Source organism: Schistocerca serialis, chromosome 5 (genome assembly GCF_023864345.2).
Source record: "Schistocerca serialis cubense isolate TAMUIC-IGC-003099 chromosome 5, iqSchSeri2.2, whole genome shotgun sequence".
Classification (NCBI taxonomy): Eukaryota; Metazoa; Arthropoda; class Insecta; order Orthoptera; family Acrididae; genus Schistocerca; species Schistocerca serialis.
In genome coordinates this window covers 244,639,800-244,660,087 of record NC_064642.1, presented here as the reverse complement: position 1 = coordinate 244,660,087, position 20,288 = coordinate 244,639,800, and the positions used below count along the sequence as shown (strand labels likewise).

Genomic DNA, 20,288 nt, shown 5'->3' with positions numbered 1-20,288 from the left:
AATTCATAAACAATGATCTTAAAAGTCTCATTGACTGTCTTTCTGTGAATGGTCTCATTCTCAATTTAAAAAAGACACAGCATATTCAGTTCTGCACATCTATTGGTACTACACCAATTATAAGTGTAAAACATGGTGAGTAAATAACAAACATGGTGGAAATTTCAAAATTCTTAGGTACCCATGTTGATGAAAATTTAAACTCAGCCACATTAGCTCTTAGAATGCTTGCAAATCTTGGGGTAAGACAAATCTGTAAGTTGACGTATTTTGCATATTTTCATTCAATAATGCCATATGGGATAGTGTTTTAGGGTAACTCATCTTTAAGTAAGAAAATCTTCATTGTTCAAAATCGTACTGAAATAATAATATGTGGTGTTGCCCACAATCATCTTGCAGACATCTGTTTAAGGAGTGGAGCATTCTTACTACTGCTTCACAATATATTTATTCCCTCATGAAGTCTGTTGTAAATAATCCACTGCCATTCAGAAATGTGGTGAGCAGGGATTACTAACTTAAACCATAGAGGGAAACATTCCACGTGGGAAAAATATATCTAAAAACAAAGATGATGTGACTTATCAAACGAAAGCGCTGATATGTTGATAGACACATAAACAAACACAAACGTACACACAAAATTAAAGCTTTCGCAACCAACGGTTCATCAGGAAAGAGGGAAGGAGAGGGAAAGACGAAAAGATGTGGGTTTTAAGGGAGAGGGTAAGGAGTCATTCCAATCCTGGGAGCGGAAAGACTTACCTTAGGGGGAAAAAAGGACAGGTATACACTCACACACACACACATCCATCCACACATACACAGACACAAGCAGACATTTGTAAAGGCAAAAAGTTTGGGTAGAGATGTCAGTTGAGGCGGAAGTACAGAACCAAAGATGTTGTTGAATGACAGGTGAGGTACGAGCGGCGGCAACTTGAAATTAGCAGATGTTGAGGCCTGGTGGGTAACGAGAAGAGGGGATATACTGAAGGGCAAGTTCCCATCTCCGGAGTTCTGACAGGTTGGTGTTAGTGGGAAGTATCCAGATAACCCGGACGGTGTAACACTGTGCCAAGATGTGCTGGCTGTGCACCAAGGCATGTTTAACCACAGGGTGATCCTCATTACCAACAAACACTGTCTGCCTGTGTCCATTCATGCAAATGGACAGTTTGTTGCTGGTCATTCCCACATAGAAAGCTTCACAGTGTAGGCAGGTCAGTTGGTAAATCACGTGGGTGCTTTCACACGTGGCTCTGCCTTTGATCGTGAACACCTTCCGGGTTACAGGACTGGAGTAGGTGGTGGTGGGAGGGTGCATGGGGCAGCTTTTACACAGGGGGCAGTTACAAGGGTAGGAGCCAAAGGGTAGGGAAGGTGGTTTGGGGATTTCATAGGGATGAACCGAGAGGTTACGAAGTTGAGGCGGACTCTTGGTGGAGTGGGTAGGATTTGAGATCCATCCTTCATGAAATCTTTGCCTCTGTACTTCTGCCGTGACTGACATATCTGCCCAAACTCTTTGCCTTTACAAATGTCTGCTTGTGTCTGTGAATGTGTGGATGGATATGTGTGTGTGTGTGTGTGTGTGTGTGTGTGTGTGTGTGTGTGTGTGTGTGCGCGCATGTGTGTGTGTGTGTGTGTGTGTGTGTGTGTGTGTGTGTGTGTGTGTCCTTTTTTCCCCATAAGGTAAGTCTTTCCGCTCCCGGGATTGGAATGACTCCATACCCTCTCCCTTAAAACCCACATCCTTTCATCTTTCCCTCTCCTTCCCTCTTTCCTGATGAAGCAACCGTTGGTTGCGAAAGCTTGAATTTTGTGTGTATGTTTGTGTGTCTATCGACCTGCCAGCACTTTCGTTTGGTAAGTCACATCATCTTTGTTTTTAGATATATTTTTCCCACGTGGAATGTTTCCCTCTATTATATATACACACTCCTGGAAATTGAAATAAGAACACCGTGAATTCATTGTCCCAGGAAGGGGAAACTTTATTGACACATTCCTGGGGTCAGATACATCACATGATCACACTGACAGAACCACAGGCACATAGACACAGGCAACAGAGCATGCACAATGTCGGCACTAGTACAGTGTATATCCACCTTTTCGGCAATGCAGGCTGCTGTTCTCCCATGGAGACGATCGTAGAGATGCTGGATGTAGTCCTGTGGAACGGCTTGCCATGCCATTTCCACCTGGCGCCTCAGTTGGACCAGCGTTCGTGCTGGACGTGCAGACCGCGTGAGACGACGCTTCATCCAGTCCCAAACATGCTCAATGGGGGACAGATCCGGAGATCTTGCTGGCCAGGGTAGTTGACTTACACCTTCTAGAGCACGTTGGGTGGCACGGGATACATGCAGACGTGCATTGTCCTGTTGGAACAGCAAGTTCCCTTGCCGGTCTAGGAATGGTAGAACGATGGGTTCGATGACGGTTTGGATGTACCGTGCACTATTCAGAGTCCCCTCGACGATCACCAGTGGTGTACGGCCAGTGTAGGAGATCGCTCCCCACACCATGATGCCGGGTGTTGGCCCTGTGTGCCTCGGTCGTATGCAGTCCTGATTGTGGCGCTCACCTGCACGGCGCCAAACACGCATACGACCATCATTGGCACCAAGGCAGAAGCGACTCTCATCGCTGAAGACGACACGTCTCCATTCGTCCCTCCATTCACGCCTGTCGCGACACCACTGGAGGCGGGCTGCACGATGTTGGGGCGTGAGCGGAAGACGGCCTAACGGTGTGCAGGACCGTAGCCCAGCTTCATGGAGACGGTTGCGAATGGTCCTCGCCGATACCCCAGGAGCAACAGTGTCCCTAATTTGCTGGGAAGTGGCGGTGCGGTCCCCTACGGCACTGCGTAGGATCCTACGGTCTTGGCGTGCATCCGTGCGTCGCTGCGGTCCGGTCCCAGGTCGACGGGCACGTGCACCTTCCGCCGACCACTGGCGACAACATCGATGTACTGTGGAGACCTCACGCCCCACGTGTTGAGCAATTCGGCGGTACGTCCACCCGGCCTCCCGCATGCCCACTATACGCCCTCGCTCAAAGTCCGTCAACTGCACATACGGTTCACGTCCACGCTGTCGCGGCATGCTACCAGTGTTAAAGACTGCGATGGAGCTCCGTACGCCACGGCAAACTGGCTGACACTGACGGCGGCGGTGCACAAATGCTGCGCAGCTAGCGCCATTTGACGGCCAACACCGCGGTTCCTGGTGTGTCCGCTGTGCCGTGCGTGTGATCATTGCTTGTACAGCCCTCTCGCAGTGTCCGGAGCAAGTATGGTGGGTCTGACACACCGGTGTCAATGTGTTCTTTTTTCCATTTCCAGGAGTGTATATAGACACACACTGCTGGCAGGTCGATAGACACACAAACTAACACAAACATACACACAAAATTCTAGCTTTCGCAACCAACGGTTGCTTCGTCAGGAAAGAGGGAAGGAGAGGGAAAGGCGAAAGGATGTGGGTTTTAAGGGAGAGGGTAAGGAGTCATTCCAATCCCGGGAGCGGAGAGACTTACCCTAGGGGGAAAAAAGGACGGGTATACACTCGCACACACACACACATATCCATCCACACATATACAGATATGGATATGGATATGTGTGTGTGTGCGAGTGTATACCCGTCCTTTTTTCCCCCTAGGGTAAGTCTTTCCGCTCCCGGGATTGGAATGACTCCTTACCCTCTCCCTTAAAACCCACATCCTTTCGTCTTTCACTCTCCTTCCCTCTTTCCTGACGAAGCAACCGTTGGTTGCGAAAGCTAGAATTTTGTGTGTATGTTTGTGTTAGTTTGTGTGTCTATCAACCTGCCAGCGCTTTCGTTTGGTAAGTCTCATCATTTTTGTTTTTAGTATGTAATTTACTGTGCAAAATGATCCCTGGAATAAGAAACTAACTGACTAAACAACAAACTAACTTACTCATTACATTACTTGTACTGCACCCAGGACTTCCTTGTATCATATTAACATCACAACAGTGTTTTACTCGGTGATGATCACTCCCTTTTTCTAAAATTCTCATCAAATTTGTTCATTCAGTCATTCACACATATTGTTCCAAAAATCCCATCATGAACAACTAGCTACTAACAAAAATTATGACTGGTCGTAACCTACTGATACTGATAACCACATAAATTCCTCCTAAATTAATTTTTATGCAGATTTGAATCTTCCCAGATTTTCATTGTTAACATCATAAGCATCATCAGCTAATTATGATGTACTGAGACATTGAGGGAGCCACTCCTGCCTTTATACCTGCCTCTACCTCCATAACTCATCCCCTGTGGTCCAGCTGACAGTGCTCTGTGATGCCATCAGCTCTCAGGTCCACACTCCCATCTACATTATTTGTGTCTACTGTCTCCTCTGCCACCAGAGGACACGTCGATGAAGTTCTATCTTCACTTTCACTATTTTGTACTGTTCATCATATGCAAATGCTGTTGCTCCTTCAGTGATATGAGCTTGGAGCCCCATGCCTTGCCGAGTTGGTAGTCAGCATGTCTATTGATCAAGTGTTCCCCCTGCTTGGTTGCAGTCACTTCCCGGAACCTGGAAGTCTGTGGATTCTCATATTACCATACTTCATATAGTGCTTGTACTGCAGACAGCAGCACACAGATACTGAAGATTTATTGAGTTGTTCTAGCCTAGTGTGGTATTGGTGTTAACCAATACATCTATCTTCCACTGTTCAGATTGTTTTGCCAATGTATGCATGCCATACTCTGAAAGGATGTTGTAAACACTTTCTAAGCCTAAGTTGTCCTTTTCATAGCCACATAGGCTGCACATCTTGGTGCCTGCACATGTCACACATTCAATGCCAAATTTGTTTAAAATACTGTTGGTCTTCACAGTGACAGCCTCTACATATGGTATACATGTTAAAACCTCTTTGTCTGTCCTCTTCTGTTTCTTCTTTTTCTTTGGAAGGTGACTGATGTAGTGCACATTCAATTTGGGCTATGGAGTAGCCATATTTGTGGAAGACTTCTCACAAATGCTTTAATTCAGAGGCGAAGCTTTTTTCATCTGATAGGATGCATGCATTATGGGTCACGGTCCTCAAGACACTACTCTTCTGGGCATGATGGTAGTAGCTATCAACCAGGACGTAATGGTTAGTGTGGGTTGGTTTGCAGTAAACTTTGTGCTCAAGTGATCTATCTGTCTTCCACCCCACCAGGACATCCAAGAACAGCATCTGCCCATCTTTCTCCAGTTTCATAATGAATCCGACATGGGGGGGGGGGGGGGGTGCACATTAGCTCAGATAAAAGAATTCACTGAGTTTCCCCATTCTATGGGGCCACATCACAAATATGTAATCCACATGCAAAAGAAACTGGATGGTCTGCAAATGTATGAATCCAAAGCTGTTTTCTCAGAGTGTTCTATGAACAGATTCCCCATCACTGGAGATAGTGAACTGCTCTTAGCTACATCCTCAGTTTGCTCATGATGTATAAGACATAGGTGGGTGTTAACATATGCCTGGACAGGTCTGTCATTTCATGGTCAAATATTTCACTTGTCAGTTCTATCAGATCCTTTGGTGGCACTCTGCTGAACAAATAAACAACGTCAAAACTGACCATTATGGCAATGTCTGAAATGTGTAGGTCCATCAGACTTTGTGTGAAGTCTGTCAAGTTGTTTACAAGGTGGCAGGGTTTCCATACATAAGGACTCAGCAGTCTTGAGGAACCTGTCAAGCTGAGAGATTGAGGCACCTATATTGATGATTATAGGGTGTAATGGTGGTACTGGACTCCATGCCAAAAGGTTTCTGATGGTCTTCTCTGGTATTCCTGATGCTGAGAATTGTGCTGTTGTCCTCCTGTAGACCTCATTTGTAGGGTCACTCTGTTGCCAAGTACAAGTGTTACCTCCTCCCCCCAGTAATGACCCACTCGAAGCATTAAAGGGTACACCTGCATCAGATCTCAGCCAAATTCTTATTCAACTACTAATTATCTCATAGGAAACTTACAAAATGTGGGATTGTGCCACTAGCTCAGAATGTGGGGCATTTTCTTGCACCAATCATATATTTTTCCACACCTTGTTCGCTGTTTATTTTGCCATATTTACCCAATTATAAGACAAGGTTTTTTCCAATTTGTCAGTAAAAAATGGAGGGTCATCTTACATTTGCAAATTAAGTTATTGCTGCGGAAGTTGATGTTTTTATGTTGTTTAATAGTGTATGTAGGGTTTAAAAGGTTAAAATGGCTCTAAGCACTATGGGACTTACGTCTGAGGTCATCAGCCCCCTAGACCTAGAACTACTTAAACCTAACTATCCTAAGGACATCACACACATCCACGCCAGAGGCAGAACTGGAACCTGCAACTGTAGCAGCAGCGCGGTTCCAGACTAAAGCACCTAGAACCGCTCGGCCACAGTGGCCGGCTACGTAGGGTTCATCTTTAGGCCTCAGCAAATGATACTCATGCTCGAACAGGCTAAGATTTGCAGATACGCCAAACTGCTCAATATTGTATCGATGTTGCTCAAACCATCATGTGCCATTTCACTCCTGCAGCACTAGTCCACAGGACATGCTAAAAACTATGAACTATCCACTACAACAATCTATTGTTCTGCTTAACATTTGGCAACTTTGTGAAACACAGGAAGAAATAGCACTACATCCTATAATCTTACGAACTCTTGTTGTATTTGAATAGTTTTGCAACAAATGCTCTCATACATATGTGGATATCGTGAACAAACATAAATGCTGCATTTTAAGTAAAGCTAACATTAAAAAGCAAAAAATGTTGCCTTTCAAAAAACAGTACTAGATTCTGAACCCAGCTCAATATTTTATTAGATTACGAGAGACTGTAATGATTTACAAAGTGGGCTGCAAATGAGAAATTTGGTTGCTGTTCATGTATTAGAATACTGGGGAAAAAGGATACATACTTTCAATCAGCTTTAGAACATGATGGTGACATTGAGATGAAATGAGAAGGAAAATTAATCCAGAATGAAATGTCTAACAAACAAAATAAACCATATTAAACTTACTCATCGTTGTTGTGAGACTAAATGACAGTGACAAGACCCGTCATGGAGACAGTACCAACAGACATCAGTAGATCACAGGATGAGTGAAAGCTCAAATATTGGACTGAATTATGATTGTGATCTTTAATTTAGGTATCAGATGCTGTTGTTATATATGACTTGCACCCTAAGATATTGCAGTCTTCATTTCACACTTGCTGGCACAGCACTATGGGCTTGACTGAGAGCTAAATGAGAGTGGGAAGGGGGTAGTGAGTGGGCAGCAAATTACAGCACATTGCTAATCAGGTGTACTTTGGCTTTTTAGGAAAATCTAACATGTATGAACTGCAGTTTGCTTGAATCCATTTCTAGTCAAAACTGAATTAACTTTAAAATTGTACAAATATTTGAGAATAGTATTAATCTCTGTGGGAGACAGTAACAGTCTGGATAGGAGCCAGTGGTGTACTTAGGTAGGTGTTTCATGCTCCAATGCTGTTAATTTTTACCGTGGTGTACGATGGGAACAAAAAAGGAATTTGCTAGCTGCTGGTTCTACGCAGCCTATTATGAGAGAGCAGCGGGCAGACAATAAGTTTGGAAGCAAGAGAAACTGTCACAGCCTCACGTCAGCATAGAAGCGAAATCCAATATGTATTCAGATAAAAGCAGCTGTATTCTCAGGTCCGACAGTAACCTCATAAATCACAACATATTCAGAAGAAACAGCCAAATATTAGCAACAAGCAGGACATATATTTCACACCTTTGCTATTAGGATGATGATGATACCACAGATGATAGGGTTAGTAAGTGAAAAATGTAGAAAGGAAAATGCTGTTCACTGGGACATATGACAACACAACTTATCACTGTATTAGACAAAACAATAATCAAGGAATGTGCATGGGCTCACAATTGTAAAATGACAATGGAATGGTACAAAACAATTTTATTTGTAGTTGGTGCATTTTATACACAGGTGCATCTGCTTGAGGGCTAATAAATGAAACTGTGCAATTATGCTAATTTTATATTTTTATTAATTGTAGACAGACTATCCACTGCACAGCTTACCACATCATCTTGAGTTAATCAGCATGAAAGCTTGGAATTACACTTTAGTTAACATCAAGGGTTGAAAAAATTTAATTTTGTACTGCAGAAAATTCTGTGAATGACAGGTAATTTCAGAGAGTCCAGTCCAGCAATTTTTTAAGGGCCAGTCTAATGCTGGAGAGCAGAATCAGTTTGTGACCACGCCAGGAACAGGAGCCATATTACTCGGCTTGGATAACCGGCCACCTGTTTTAGTGTGAACTTGGAATTATTCACACTTACATTTATTTGTGGTTGACAAACAGTTGGATCTTTTATTTACTTTCAGATGGTTGATCAGTCAGGGCTTTTGATTATTTGTGTTTGCCACTGTTGGGCATTATTTCTGTGGTGTAACAAATAATTGGGGCTTGTATTCCTTCTTTGTTTGCTGAACTATGATTTACTGGACACATTAGCACTTGGAACTTTGAAATTTTACAGCATTATCTACACTGTATGGGGCTCATGGATTAGTCTAAGAACTTAAACATTTTGTTTTGCTTTGCTGTTAATATCTGTTCAAGCTCATAACAGGCACAAGTGAAAAGTGAAGAGGTTAAAAATCAGCAAAACAGTTGCAAACAAGGGTTTATTCGACCTTGACCTAGGTTCTGATATTTGTAAAAATATCTTCTTCAGAAGTAGTGGGCCTTGTTACATCACATTAGATTAGATGAAACCGAGTGGCTCTTGTCATATACAAAATTGACAAAATAAGAATTTTACAAAGCCATGGCTTTACATAGCAGACAGATTACATATGCCATACTGCAGAATGAATGCTCACTACTAAATGTCCACAGGTAGAGGCCCTTGTCAACATAAAATTGTAATAGGCATCGCAGGAAAAAATATTTGCATAAGTTACTTTTACACAATGCCAGAGACCAAGGCCAACTGCTACAAGTGAAAAGTATTTATGGAAAACTTTTATTTTTTGTGACCAATTTGTCTTGATTAGAGAAATTTATAGTAGTTTACCATGTCATTATTACTTACTTGTGTGATTACAGAAAATTGGGTGCAGTTGATTTATTAACTGAACTACAAGTAAGAAATGCAACCAACTCCCTACACAACATAGAGCCAAAGATAGAAGTAAGGTTGTATTTCAGTTCAGCCATATCCTAGAGGGCAGCATAAATTATTATTATCAACATGGGTGGTAACACTGCAAACTCCTTAAATTGTTTGCACATTAGTTCCAGCTTCTCTTAAACCTCTCACCTGATTTGGCAGATCTGACTATAATTAGAGTCATCTACAGGAAAATGAGAAGCAATAGTGACACGTGGAATGCCCTTTGTCACATACCATGAAGTGGCTTCTACAGTATAACTATAGATCTGGGTGTAAATGTGAATAAAAATCTTGAGGGAAACCATATATAGTGGTTTGTAACTGCAACTTTAGTTTCATTCCTGTTATATTTTTTTGTTAATATTAAAATCTGTTATCTTCAATGGACTGCAATCTGCTAATACCTAACTCCTCAGCCACCATTGCAAAATTTTGTAATTTATACACTTGAAGGTCTCAACACAGTTGTAAACAATGCCAACTGGTTAATATACACTGTTTTTTTTTTCAACTAGAACTCAATTCTCCCTGTAGAGAATCCTTTACAGAAAGCAAAATTAGATGCTGCCAGTAAGTTATTGGTCTCAAATGTAGGTCTCTAAATCAATAATAGCTAACATTTCCTTGAAAAATAGGAAAAAGACTGGAATAAGAAATATAAATAAGTAATTGTGGGTAAATTGTATAGCTACCACCTATGCAAATTCCAGTAATTGGGAAAAAAAGCATGTGTGGCGGCATTTCTTAAGTTACCTAAGGATTTTCTCTCCTTGTCTTTTTCTAAAATACATCCTTCCCTTTCATAATGTGAATCTGGACTAAGGTGCCATTAACTCAGGATTTGTTTCAGAGCTATCACCCTAAGAATGATATTGATGTTTTAACACCACATACGATTTGACGTATTGCCTGTTGGCTTCTGTCTCAGGATCTTTGGCTGACATTTGTTTAATGATTTTCCTGACATTTTGCCAGCAGGAGTAGCTGGCATTGTCAAAGATTCATCCTACATTGCTGGCAGCAGACTAGAGTCAAGCCCACATCCTGAGATTGTGTGTACCTGTCGTGCCAATGTCTGAGGCTTTTCCCTGGTTATTGACACTGTAGTTCTCCCCTTTGTACATCCAATGGTAATTTGCTGCAGCTTAGGAATCCAGGAATCATTTGTCTTATGTTTCTTCCACATTGTTGAAAGTAATTGTCATGTTTTGAATTTCTGTGGGTTCCCCAAACAAATCAATACAGCTGTGGTAGCTCTTGTCCATGGCTAGAAGCCCTGTGTTGGCAAATTGTATGATGTGATTGGTCTTACATTGTGTATTGTTCTGACATGGCCAATTTCTCCACTTGTCTGAACCTATAATTTTGTTTGTGTTCAGTGATCCTGGTACTGGTGGATCTTTCACACATTCCAATATAGATTTTTCCACATCTACACAGTATGCGATACATTCCTAAGACTGTGAGTGGGTCCATTTTGTCTTTTGATGATCTGAGCCATTCTTTGATCTCCTTGGTCTGTTTGCAAATAGTCTTTACATTGTGTTTGGAGAAGTCGCAGAAATTTACAAACATGACAATAGTTTCAACAAGAAGAAAGAAAGCCTCAGGGTAAATGGATCCTGTATGCCCATGCTGCAGCGAACAACCATTCCAGGTATCAAGGAGAGAAACATAGTGGTGATGACCAAGGAAAAGCCTTCAGACATTTGCGTGACAGCTACTTATAATCTCAAAATACAGGTCCAATTCCAGTCTGCCACCAGCTATGGGAATCTTTGAAAATAACAGCCACTCCTGCTGGTGAATCATGTCAGGAAAATCATTAAAAAAACTTCAGCTTGTGCTCCCAAGATGGAAGCATACAGGCAATACATCAACAAGTGCCCATGAAAGCCTCAACAATTTTATACATATGATTTGATGCACATTATTATTTCCTCAGTAACTAAAAATGGCTCTCAGCACTATGGGACTTAACATCTGAGGTCATCAGTCCCCTAGACTTAGAACTACTTAAAACTAACCAACCTAAGGACATCACACACATCCATGGGCAGGATTTGAACCTGCGACTGTAGTAGCAACGTGGTTCTGGACTGAAATGCCTAGAATCGCTCAGCCACAGCGGCCAACTCAGTAGCACATATGAAGTTGCAGTAATCTTTCTTTCTCCTCCCCCCCCCCCCTCCTCCCTGTCAGTTGGCAGGACCACACAGCATATAACTTTAAAGATTACTGTAGCTTTTCGTTGGAAAACTACTGCCTAAACTGAAATTCAGTATTTATGAGATTTACAAAATGTTTTATGTACTCTCTCATATACTGTGTGCTAAAGTAAATAATAAATAATAATAATACATAAAACTACAAAAATCTCCACTTGTGTATTAGGAAGATCTTCATATGTATAGAAACAAAATGGCATGCAAATGTTTTGGTTGTGTAATAGGTAGTTGCTTATGAGATATAACATAGACATAGAAAAGAAAACCTTTTTTCTTACATATATGAAATAATGAAACCTTACCTCTGTATTACAGCTTCAATGCCTTGTTCCTCTAGGGCATCAACCTGATCATAATATGTATCTTGATCAGGAATACCATTCAGTGTTTTATTTATTAGTGTAGTTGCATATATGAGCAGTTCAGTGTCAGCTGTGTCAAAATCCTTCAGCAATTTTATTATGTTACTCCAGGGAAGAGCCCCTGTAAGAAAATAAAGAAGACATCACAAATGAAAATATGGTGAGTAGTTAAAAAACCTGTTACAAATGCAGCAATATGCATCCACATATTCTTCTTATTTTCGATGGCCTATTTAAATTTTTTACTCAAAAGTTGAATTTCTAGGTGAACCACAAACAGAGAGTTTATGCATTAAAATGTTTTACAGAGCCAGGACTAAATTAATTCATTTGTTAAGTGATGCACAAGACCCATAAAAAACCACTGTGCCATACCTAGACCACCATGGTACAGCCACTCTAGCATCTTTTTTCTTGTCACAAAAGTGAATAGTTTACATCTCTGTGTTGTGTTTAGGAAATATCTCATGTTCCCAGAATGAAATTCTCACTCTGCAGCAGTGTGTGCACTGATATGAAACTTCCTGGCGGATTAAAACTGTGTGCTGGACCGATACTCAAACTCGGGACCTTTGCCTTTGATGGGCAAGTGCTCCACCAACTGAGCTACCCAAGCACAACTCACGACCTATCCTCACAACTTTAATACCACCAGTACCTCGCCTCCTATCTTCCAAACTTCGCAGAAGCTCTCCTGCAGACCTTGCAGAATTAACAATCCTGGAAGAAAGGATATTGTGGAGACATAGCTTGGCCACAGTCTGGGGGATGTTCCCAGAGTGAAATTTTCACTCTGCAGTGAAGTGAGCATCGATATGTAACTTCCTGGCATATCAGTGCACACTCTGCTGCAGAGTGAAAATTTAATTCTGGAAACATCCCCCGGACTGTGGCTAAGCCATGTCTCTGCAGTATCCTTTCTTCCAGGAGTCTGCAAGGTGTTCAGGAGAACTTCAATGAAGTTTGGAAGGTAGGAGACAAGGTACTGGTGGAATTAATGTTATGAGGACACGTGATTAAGTCATGCTTGGGTACTGTAGCTCAGTTGGTAGCACACTTGCCATGAAAGGCAAAGGTCCCGAGTTCGAGTCTCAGTCCAGCACACAGTTTTAATATGCTAGGAGGTTTCCTATCAGAGTACACTCCGCTGAAGAGTGAAAATTTCATTCAGGAAACATCCCCAAGGCTGTGGCTATGCCATGTCTCTGCAATATCCTTTCTTCCAGGAATGCTAGTTCTGCAAGATCTGCAGGAGAGGTTGGTGCAGTTAATTAATGAGAGTATTGCAGAAGGGTGTGGGGCTACACAAGTCCAAATACATGTTGTCATAGGTAGGAGGATACGGCCTGTTTTAGGATAAATTATGACAACAGGTTCCTCTCCCTTAAAAGTGTCTCAACCCATTTAGAGACTTCTTCAATGTGTATGTGAAAGGTAGGATGTACGTATTAATCAAAATGTGCAATCTACTAAGAACAAATTACACTAGCCTGAAGATGAATTAAAGTCTTTGAACAGTATGGTGGTATGCATTACACAACCTTGGTGTGGGTAATGGTGGGATTACTCACTGAAAAATTCCTGTAATAGTTGGTGTTACATCTGTACCTTTTTTTACACTGAAATCAGGTGATAGGTGTACCTGCTTAAAGGAAGATCCTCTAACAAAGGTATCACCTTCACAGGGGGTCAGGTATCCAAGCAGAGAAGGAATTAGCATATTTCATTGTAATATAAGAGGTCCTACAGATAAAATTAGTGAACTGCTTATATAGGTTGACTGACATTATTGGTATATCGGAGCACCACCTAAATAATTTGACAATTCAGAGGCTTCCTTTAGCAGGATGCAGATTAGCTGACTGTTTTTCAAGGAGTTCCTTGTGGAGTGGGGGAGTGGCCATGTACATAAAAAACAGTATTCCATTTGAGTCCCTAGTAGTATCACGGTACTGTACTGAATAGGTATTTGAATGTTGTGCAGGGGCAGTTGAATTTAGTGAAACTAAACTTCTAATTGTTGTCGTTTATAGGCCCATAACTCTGACTTCAGAGCATTTCTGCTCAAGCTAGAGAGGGTTCTTGGTTCACTTTATAGGAAGTATCAAAAATTAGTTATATGTGGTGACTTCAATATTGATTTTGTGTATGATCATGCAAGAAAAAGGGTGTTGGTAGATCTTTTAAACTCATATGATCTGAAGCAGACTATTTTTTTTCTCCCTAACCAGGGTGCAGGGGAACAGTACCACAGCCACAGACAATATTTTTATTCATATTCACTCTTCATTACTAGATGGGCCTTCTGTTAATAAAAGGATGAATGGCTTTTCAGACCATGATGCATAAATTTTAACATTAAAAGGCTTTTGTACTCAAACAAATGTAACATATAGTTACAAACTATGCAGGAAAGCTAATACAATGGCAACAGAGAGTTTTTTAAACCTCGTTAAGGAACAAGAGTGGCAGAATGCTTATAGTGCTGATAACATAGATGACAAATACAATGCTTCCCTTAACACATTTCTCATTTTGCATTAGAATGTTCTAAACAGGGTACTAGCAGTAAAAGGCAGCTTGGGTGGCTGACTAGTGGGGTAAGGACATCATGTAGAACAAAGTGGGAATTATATCAAAATTTGGAAGTAATCACAATCAAGCTACAGTAGCCCATTACAAACAGTATTTTAAGGTGCTTAAAAATGTTGTTAGGAAGGCAAAGAGTATGTGGTAGCCAAAGAGAATAGCAAATTCACAGGATAAAATTAAAATCATATGGTCCATTGTGAAGGAAGTGTCTGGTCAGCAGCATAAGGTCGACATTATAAAGTCAGTTCATAGTAAAAGTATTTCTGTACTGATAAGTCAGATACATGTACAGTATTTAACAATCATTTTCTGAGCTTTGCTGGTGAATTAAATAAAAACTTAGTTTCTACAGGGAACGATATAACTCTCTTGGAAAATGCCTTTCCGAGACTGATGTCTGAAATACTGCTCTGTGATACTGACAAGGGGGAGATTGATTCAATAATTAAATCACTGAAGGCTAAGGACTCTCATGGATATGATGGAGTGCCTAGCAGAATATTGAAGTATTGTGCTGCACATATTAGCCCTGTACTTAGCCATATTTGTAATTTTTCTTTTAGGAATGGTCAGTTTCCTGAATGATTAAAGTACTCAGTAGAAAAACTGCTTTTTAAAAAGGGAGAAAGAGATAATGTAGACAATTTTAGACATATTTCTATGCCATCGGTATTTGCTAAAGTTATTGAAAAGGCAGGAAAATTGATCATTTTATATCACATAATTTGCTATAAAATGTACAGTTCAGCTTTAGAAATCATTTAACAGCTGAAAATCTATATTCTCTTTTCTCTGTGAGGTGCTGGATGTATTGTACAAAAGGTTTCGAATGCTAGGTGTAGTTTCTGATTTACCTAAGGCGTTTGATTGTATTGATCACAAAATATTGCTCCAAAAGTTGACCATTATGGAATACAGGGAGTAGCTCATAATTGTTTCACCTCTTACTTCAAACACAGACAGCAAAAGGTCATTATTCACAGTTCTGTGAATGGCTGTGATGTGGGATCTGAGTGGGGTATGGTCAAATGGTGGGTGCCCCAAGGATCAGTGTTGGGGGCCACTCCTGTTCCTTATTTATATAAATGATATGCCTTTTAGTATTATGGGTAATTCTAAAATATTTCTGCTTGCTGATGACATTAGCTTGGTAGCAACATTGGCTCTGTTTCAAACAGTGCAGTTCATGACACAAGTTCATGGCTTGTAGAAAATAAACTAATGCTAAATCACAGTAAGACTCAGTTTTTCTAACACACAATTCAACAAAAACAACATTTTAATTTCAGAGAATGGGTATATGATCAGTGAAACTGAACAGTTCAAATTTCTAGGTGTTCAGATAGATAATAAACTGTTTTGGAAAGCCCACATTCAAGATCTTGTTCAAAGACTTAATGCTGCCATTTTTACTGTTTGAATGGTATCTGAAGTAAGTGACTGTTCCACTAAAATTAGTCTACTTTGCTTATTTTCATTCGCTAATGCCGTATGGTACTATATTTTGGCGTAACTCTTCCCATTCTAAAAGGATATTTTTGGCTCAGAAATGGGCAGTTCGAGCAATAAGTGGTGTAAGTTTGCGAACCTCTTGTCAACTCCTGTTCACTAGCCTGGGGAATTTGATATTGGCCTCCCAATATATATATACTCTTTACTGTCATTTCTTGTTAACAATATAAGCTTATTCCCAAGAATTAGCAGCTCTCACTCCGTTAGTACTAGGTAGAAATCCAATCTGCATTTAGACCGCACTTTCTTAACTCTTGTGCAGAAAGGTGTGCAGTATACTGCTGCATCCATTTTCAATAAGCTACCACAAGAATTCAAAAACCTTAGCAGTAATCCAAGCATTTTTAAATCGAAACAAGAGTTTCCTCATGGGTCACTCCTCCTATTCTGTTGAGGAGTTCGTTGAAAAATTAAGATGATTCCTATGTTATATTGTTGACTGTGTTTACTTAAACTTATGGCTTGACTTTTGTTGGGTTCATAAAGATTTTATCTCTCATTACTTTTATGTTGTAATTTCATGTACTGACACATTCCATGACCTTGAAGATTTGCTCCTATGCAACTAGAAGTTTAAATAAAAAATAAACAACAAAACACTGCATAAACTGACTGTCCGAAAAGTTCTGAGACTGATTTTCTTCCTGGCGTGTAAGTGATATCAGCAAAGTAACTACGGCAGCAGCTTGTACTAACATCTGGAAACAACATTTGTGCACATGGGAAGAGCAGGAAGTGTTAAGAAGTGGATCTGCGTCCATAAAGTGTCTTTGTAGCTGTACCACAAACCACTACAGAAGCAACATCTCTAAACCAAGAATTCAAGATATTATCCAGAATGTTTTCAAGAGGAGAAAAGTGTGTGCAAAGTTTGTCCCACACACCTTGACTCCCGAACAAAAACAACAATTTGATAGAAATGCAAAATGCAGGCAATTTGATCTGGAAAAAATCATCACGGGTGACAAGACCCCCCCCCCCCTCCTTTCCCATGGCCCTGAAGAAGGCTTTCGGCGAATCGGTGAATGCTTATACATAACAGTCTTTCCACTGCACCTATCTGCAACTCAGCATGTGATCTTTATGATGAGTAGCAATCTGCCCTTTTCATACCATGTTGAAATTCCAACCTGGACTTTCCATTGTTACATTTTAAAGGAAGTACAAAAATTATTTTAACCTGGCGCCATCTTGTTCTGACATTTCCAGATACTTAAATTTAACAATTCTTTACAAAAGCACCACACTAATCTCCAGTTCCTAAAATCATTCAGTTGCAAAATAATATGTAATGCAAAAAATAAAAGCACAGAAGCTAGGAGTACCAGGTGTAAGAGGACTAGCAAACAAATGGTTCCAGTCTTATCTATCAGTCTTACATGTCTGCTGATTATAAATTTTTAGCAAAACAACTGTCAGACAAGAAAAATGCAAACACAAGTGTTCCTCTGGGTAGTATATTGGGTCCATTCTGTTCTTAAAATATATCAATGGCTTCCCATGATAATATAAAACAAGGAGAAAAAGTTCTCCTTTCTGATGACATCAACATCATAGTCAATGATGGAACATTAGAACTATTACGGAAAGCAAATGAAACTCTCAAGGGCTGGGCAGAACATAATAAATTAACAGCGAACATCAAGAAAACAAACATTATGCATTTCAGTATAAAGATGGAAAACAATTGTTACATAAGTACATGTGATAAGTCATAGATTGTTTAAAAACCATGAAGTTTTTAGGAGTGAATATTGTCAATTAACATGGAATGGACACACAAAACACAAGCAAAAAGAATGTAATCAGCATGTTATGCTCTTGGAAGTCTAATCATTTCATAATGACCACTGTTTTGTGGTGATGTATTATTTCTACATACACTCAATTCTTAGCTAATGGATTCTTTTCTGGGGATTGAAGGTGCAAAACATGGACACAGTTTTTAAACTGCAGAAAGAGGCCATAAGAGTAATAACGAGAAGTACAGTTGGGTTCATTGCAAAGAACTATTTAAAAACTGGGTATCCTTGCTGCACCAAGTGATTACATCAACCAATATGTCGAATATGTTGTACAAATCAGGGAAGCATTACTAAGTATTTCACTAACAGTTCTATACATAATCATGAAACAAAATCCAGTTTGGACATACATTTACCAACGAAAAACAAACAAAAATAACTCAAAACAGTATTTTGATTCAGGGAATAAAATTGAATAATAAACAGTTCAAGGAGATGAAAAATATTACTAAAATACATCTCTTTAAAAAGGGTGATAAACCATTCTTCATAAATAATGTGTACTACAAATTAAAGATTAATTTGAGGGCTCAGAGGAGTGGTTAATAATAAAAGGAGATAACTACACCATGCCACATGGTAATGCTTTTAGAAGAAAATCAGTCACATGCCAGGTTCTACAGTGCATGATAGTAATATTGTGTCATTCTGCACTCAATATCTCATTCATCATGGGGGGGGGGAGGCAGGTTCCCACTCAGTTATTCTCCCAGACTCAGGGGAGGATATGAAGAAATGCATGGGGCATAGTTACATGTTTATGGGTGTGGAGTCATTTTCCAAACACATTGGTGTTAGTGCAAGGGGTATACAAGCATGTTCACGGTCCAGAAGTCACCAGCCAGTGTGTGAAATGAGGAAGTGCAAAATTATGTTTTATATTATCAGTTATCAGCAGCATATTGTAAATCAAAGAATATCATACAATAGAGACCAGCCAAATAAGGCTGTGCAGTTGTTAGGATTCTAACCTCATATTCAGAAAAATCTGAGATTGCCTTGTCTAGCAATCCTAATTTAGATATTGTGTGGACTTCCTAACTCATTTCAGGCCTATGCTAGACTAGTCCCTTCATCAAGATCACCACTGACCATTTGCCCTATGCTTCTTTTGAAAATGTAAAAGGTCTCCATAAACTCTCTGACTCCTCAACCTATAAGCTCCACCATAGTGATTCCATTCTAGGAGTTCAACATAATGTCCAATACCTATCGAAATCCATAGGCCCTTCCCATCACCTCTTCCCTGACTCCATCGCCCTCCTCACCCCAGAAACTCTACACTAACTCCTTCTACACACTCCCCAAAGTCCACAAACAAAACAATTGTGGTGCCCCATTATAACTGGCTATTGTGCTCCCACTGAAAGAATTTCTGCTCTTGTTGACCAAAACATAGCATCCCACATCAAAGATACTGATCACTTCCTTCACCAACTCTTCACCATCTCCACTTTCGATACCACTTGCTCCAGCATCCATCATGACCATGGGCTTCCACTATCAAACACTACCTCGTCCAATGTCCTTCAGATGCAAAAATCATTACCTCATTCCTTATACAAATTACCAGCTATTTCCTGACACACAACTAATTTTCCTTTGAAGGGAAGGTAGACAAACAAATCTGCAGCACAGCATAACATTGACTTCAGTTTACTTGGGGAATTTTAGGAAAATGTGGTTCATCTGTAAAGGAAGCCACATATAAGCCACTAGCAAAACCCACTGTTGAGAACTGTTTGAGGGTTTGGTATCTGCAGGTCAGACTAAAGGAAGGTATCAGAGCAGTTCAGAGGTGGGCTGCTAGATCTGTTGCCAGTAGGTTCAAAAAACATGCAAATATTAAGAAGATGCTTCACTATTGAGAAAATTTAGAGAACCAGCATTTGACGGTGACTGCAGATCGACCATACTGCTACCAACATACATTGTGCATAAGGATCACGAAGATAAGATTAGAGAGACTAGGGCTCATATAGAGAATGTAGAGAGTCATTTTTCCCTTGTATTTTTGAGTCTAAATGGAAAGATCATGATTAGAAGTGGTAAAGGGTACCCTCCACCATGGAGCATACGATGCCTTGTGGAGTATCTATGTGGATGTAGATATAGATAACAAGCAGTGTCTTCCTTGCCAAGAAATCATCAATTGAGTCACAAATTTGGTGATGATCCCTTAACCATACTATCCCATCCACAATTCACATTATTAACTGAAATAGTATACAAAATATATACCATTAAAATTCCAAAGAAAAACTGAATTTAAAACTGTTGAGTTTCATTTGAAATAAATAAATAAAAATAAAGAAATGGGTGATGTGGCTTGTTTGCTATCATATTAAGATTCAGCACACTAAAAGCCACAGGAATAAGCCATTTTCATTAAAAAAGCTTTTTCATCATTAACCTATTTTTAATCATTGAGCTATATAATCTGCCTCAACAGAACCAGTTAATAGAACTAATTTCAGTCAGAATACAGACACTCTTCATGTATACAATGTTAAATTTCTCTCATTCATAGTTTTCCACC

General features: G+C 40.1%; 1 protein-coding gene across 5 annotated transcripts in view; it reads right to left on the bottom strand.

Moving 5' to 3' along the window:
- Nucleotides 1-20,288, bottom strand: part of LOC126481662 (FH1/FH2 domain-containing protein 3) — a 650,693-nt gene that overhangs the window by 120,727 nt on the left and 509,678 nt on the right. For all 5 annotated transcript variants that reach the window (XM_050105589.1, XM_050105590.1, XM_050105587.1 and 2 more), the window contains one exon: nucleotides 11,781-11,961. In XM_050105589.1, coding sequence (XP_049961546.1) covers nucleotides 11,781-11,961 — 181 coding nt within the window. The remainder of the gene's footprint in view (nucleotides 1-11,780; nucleotides 11,962-20,288) is intronic.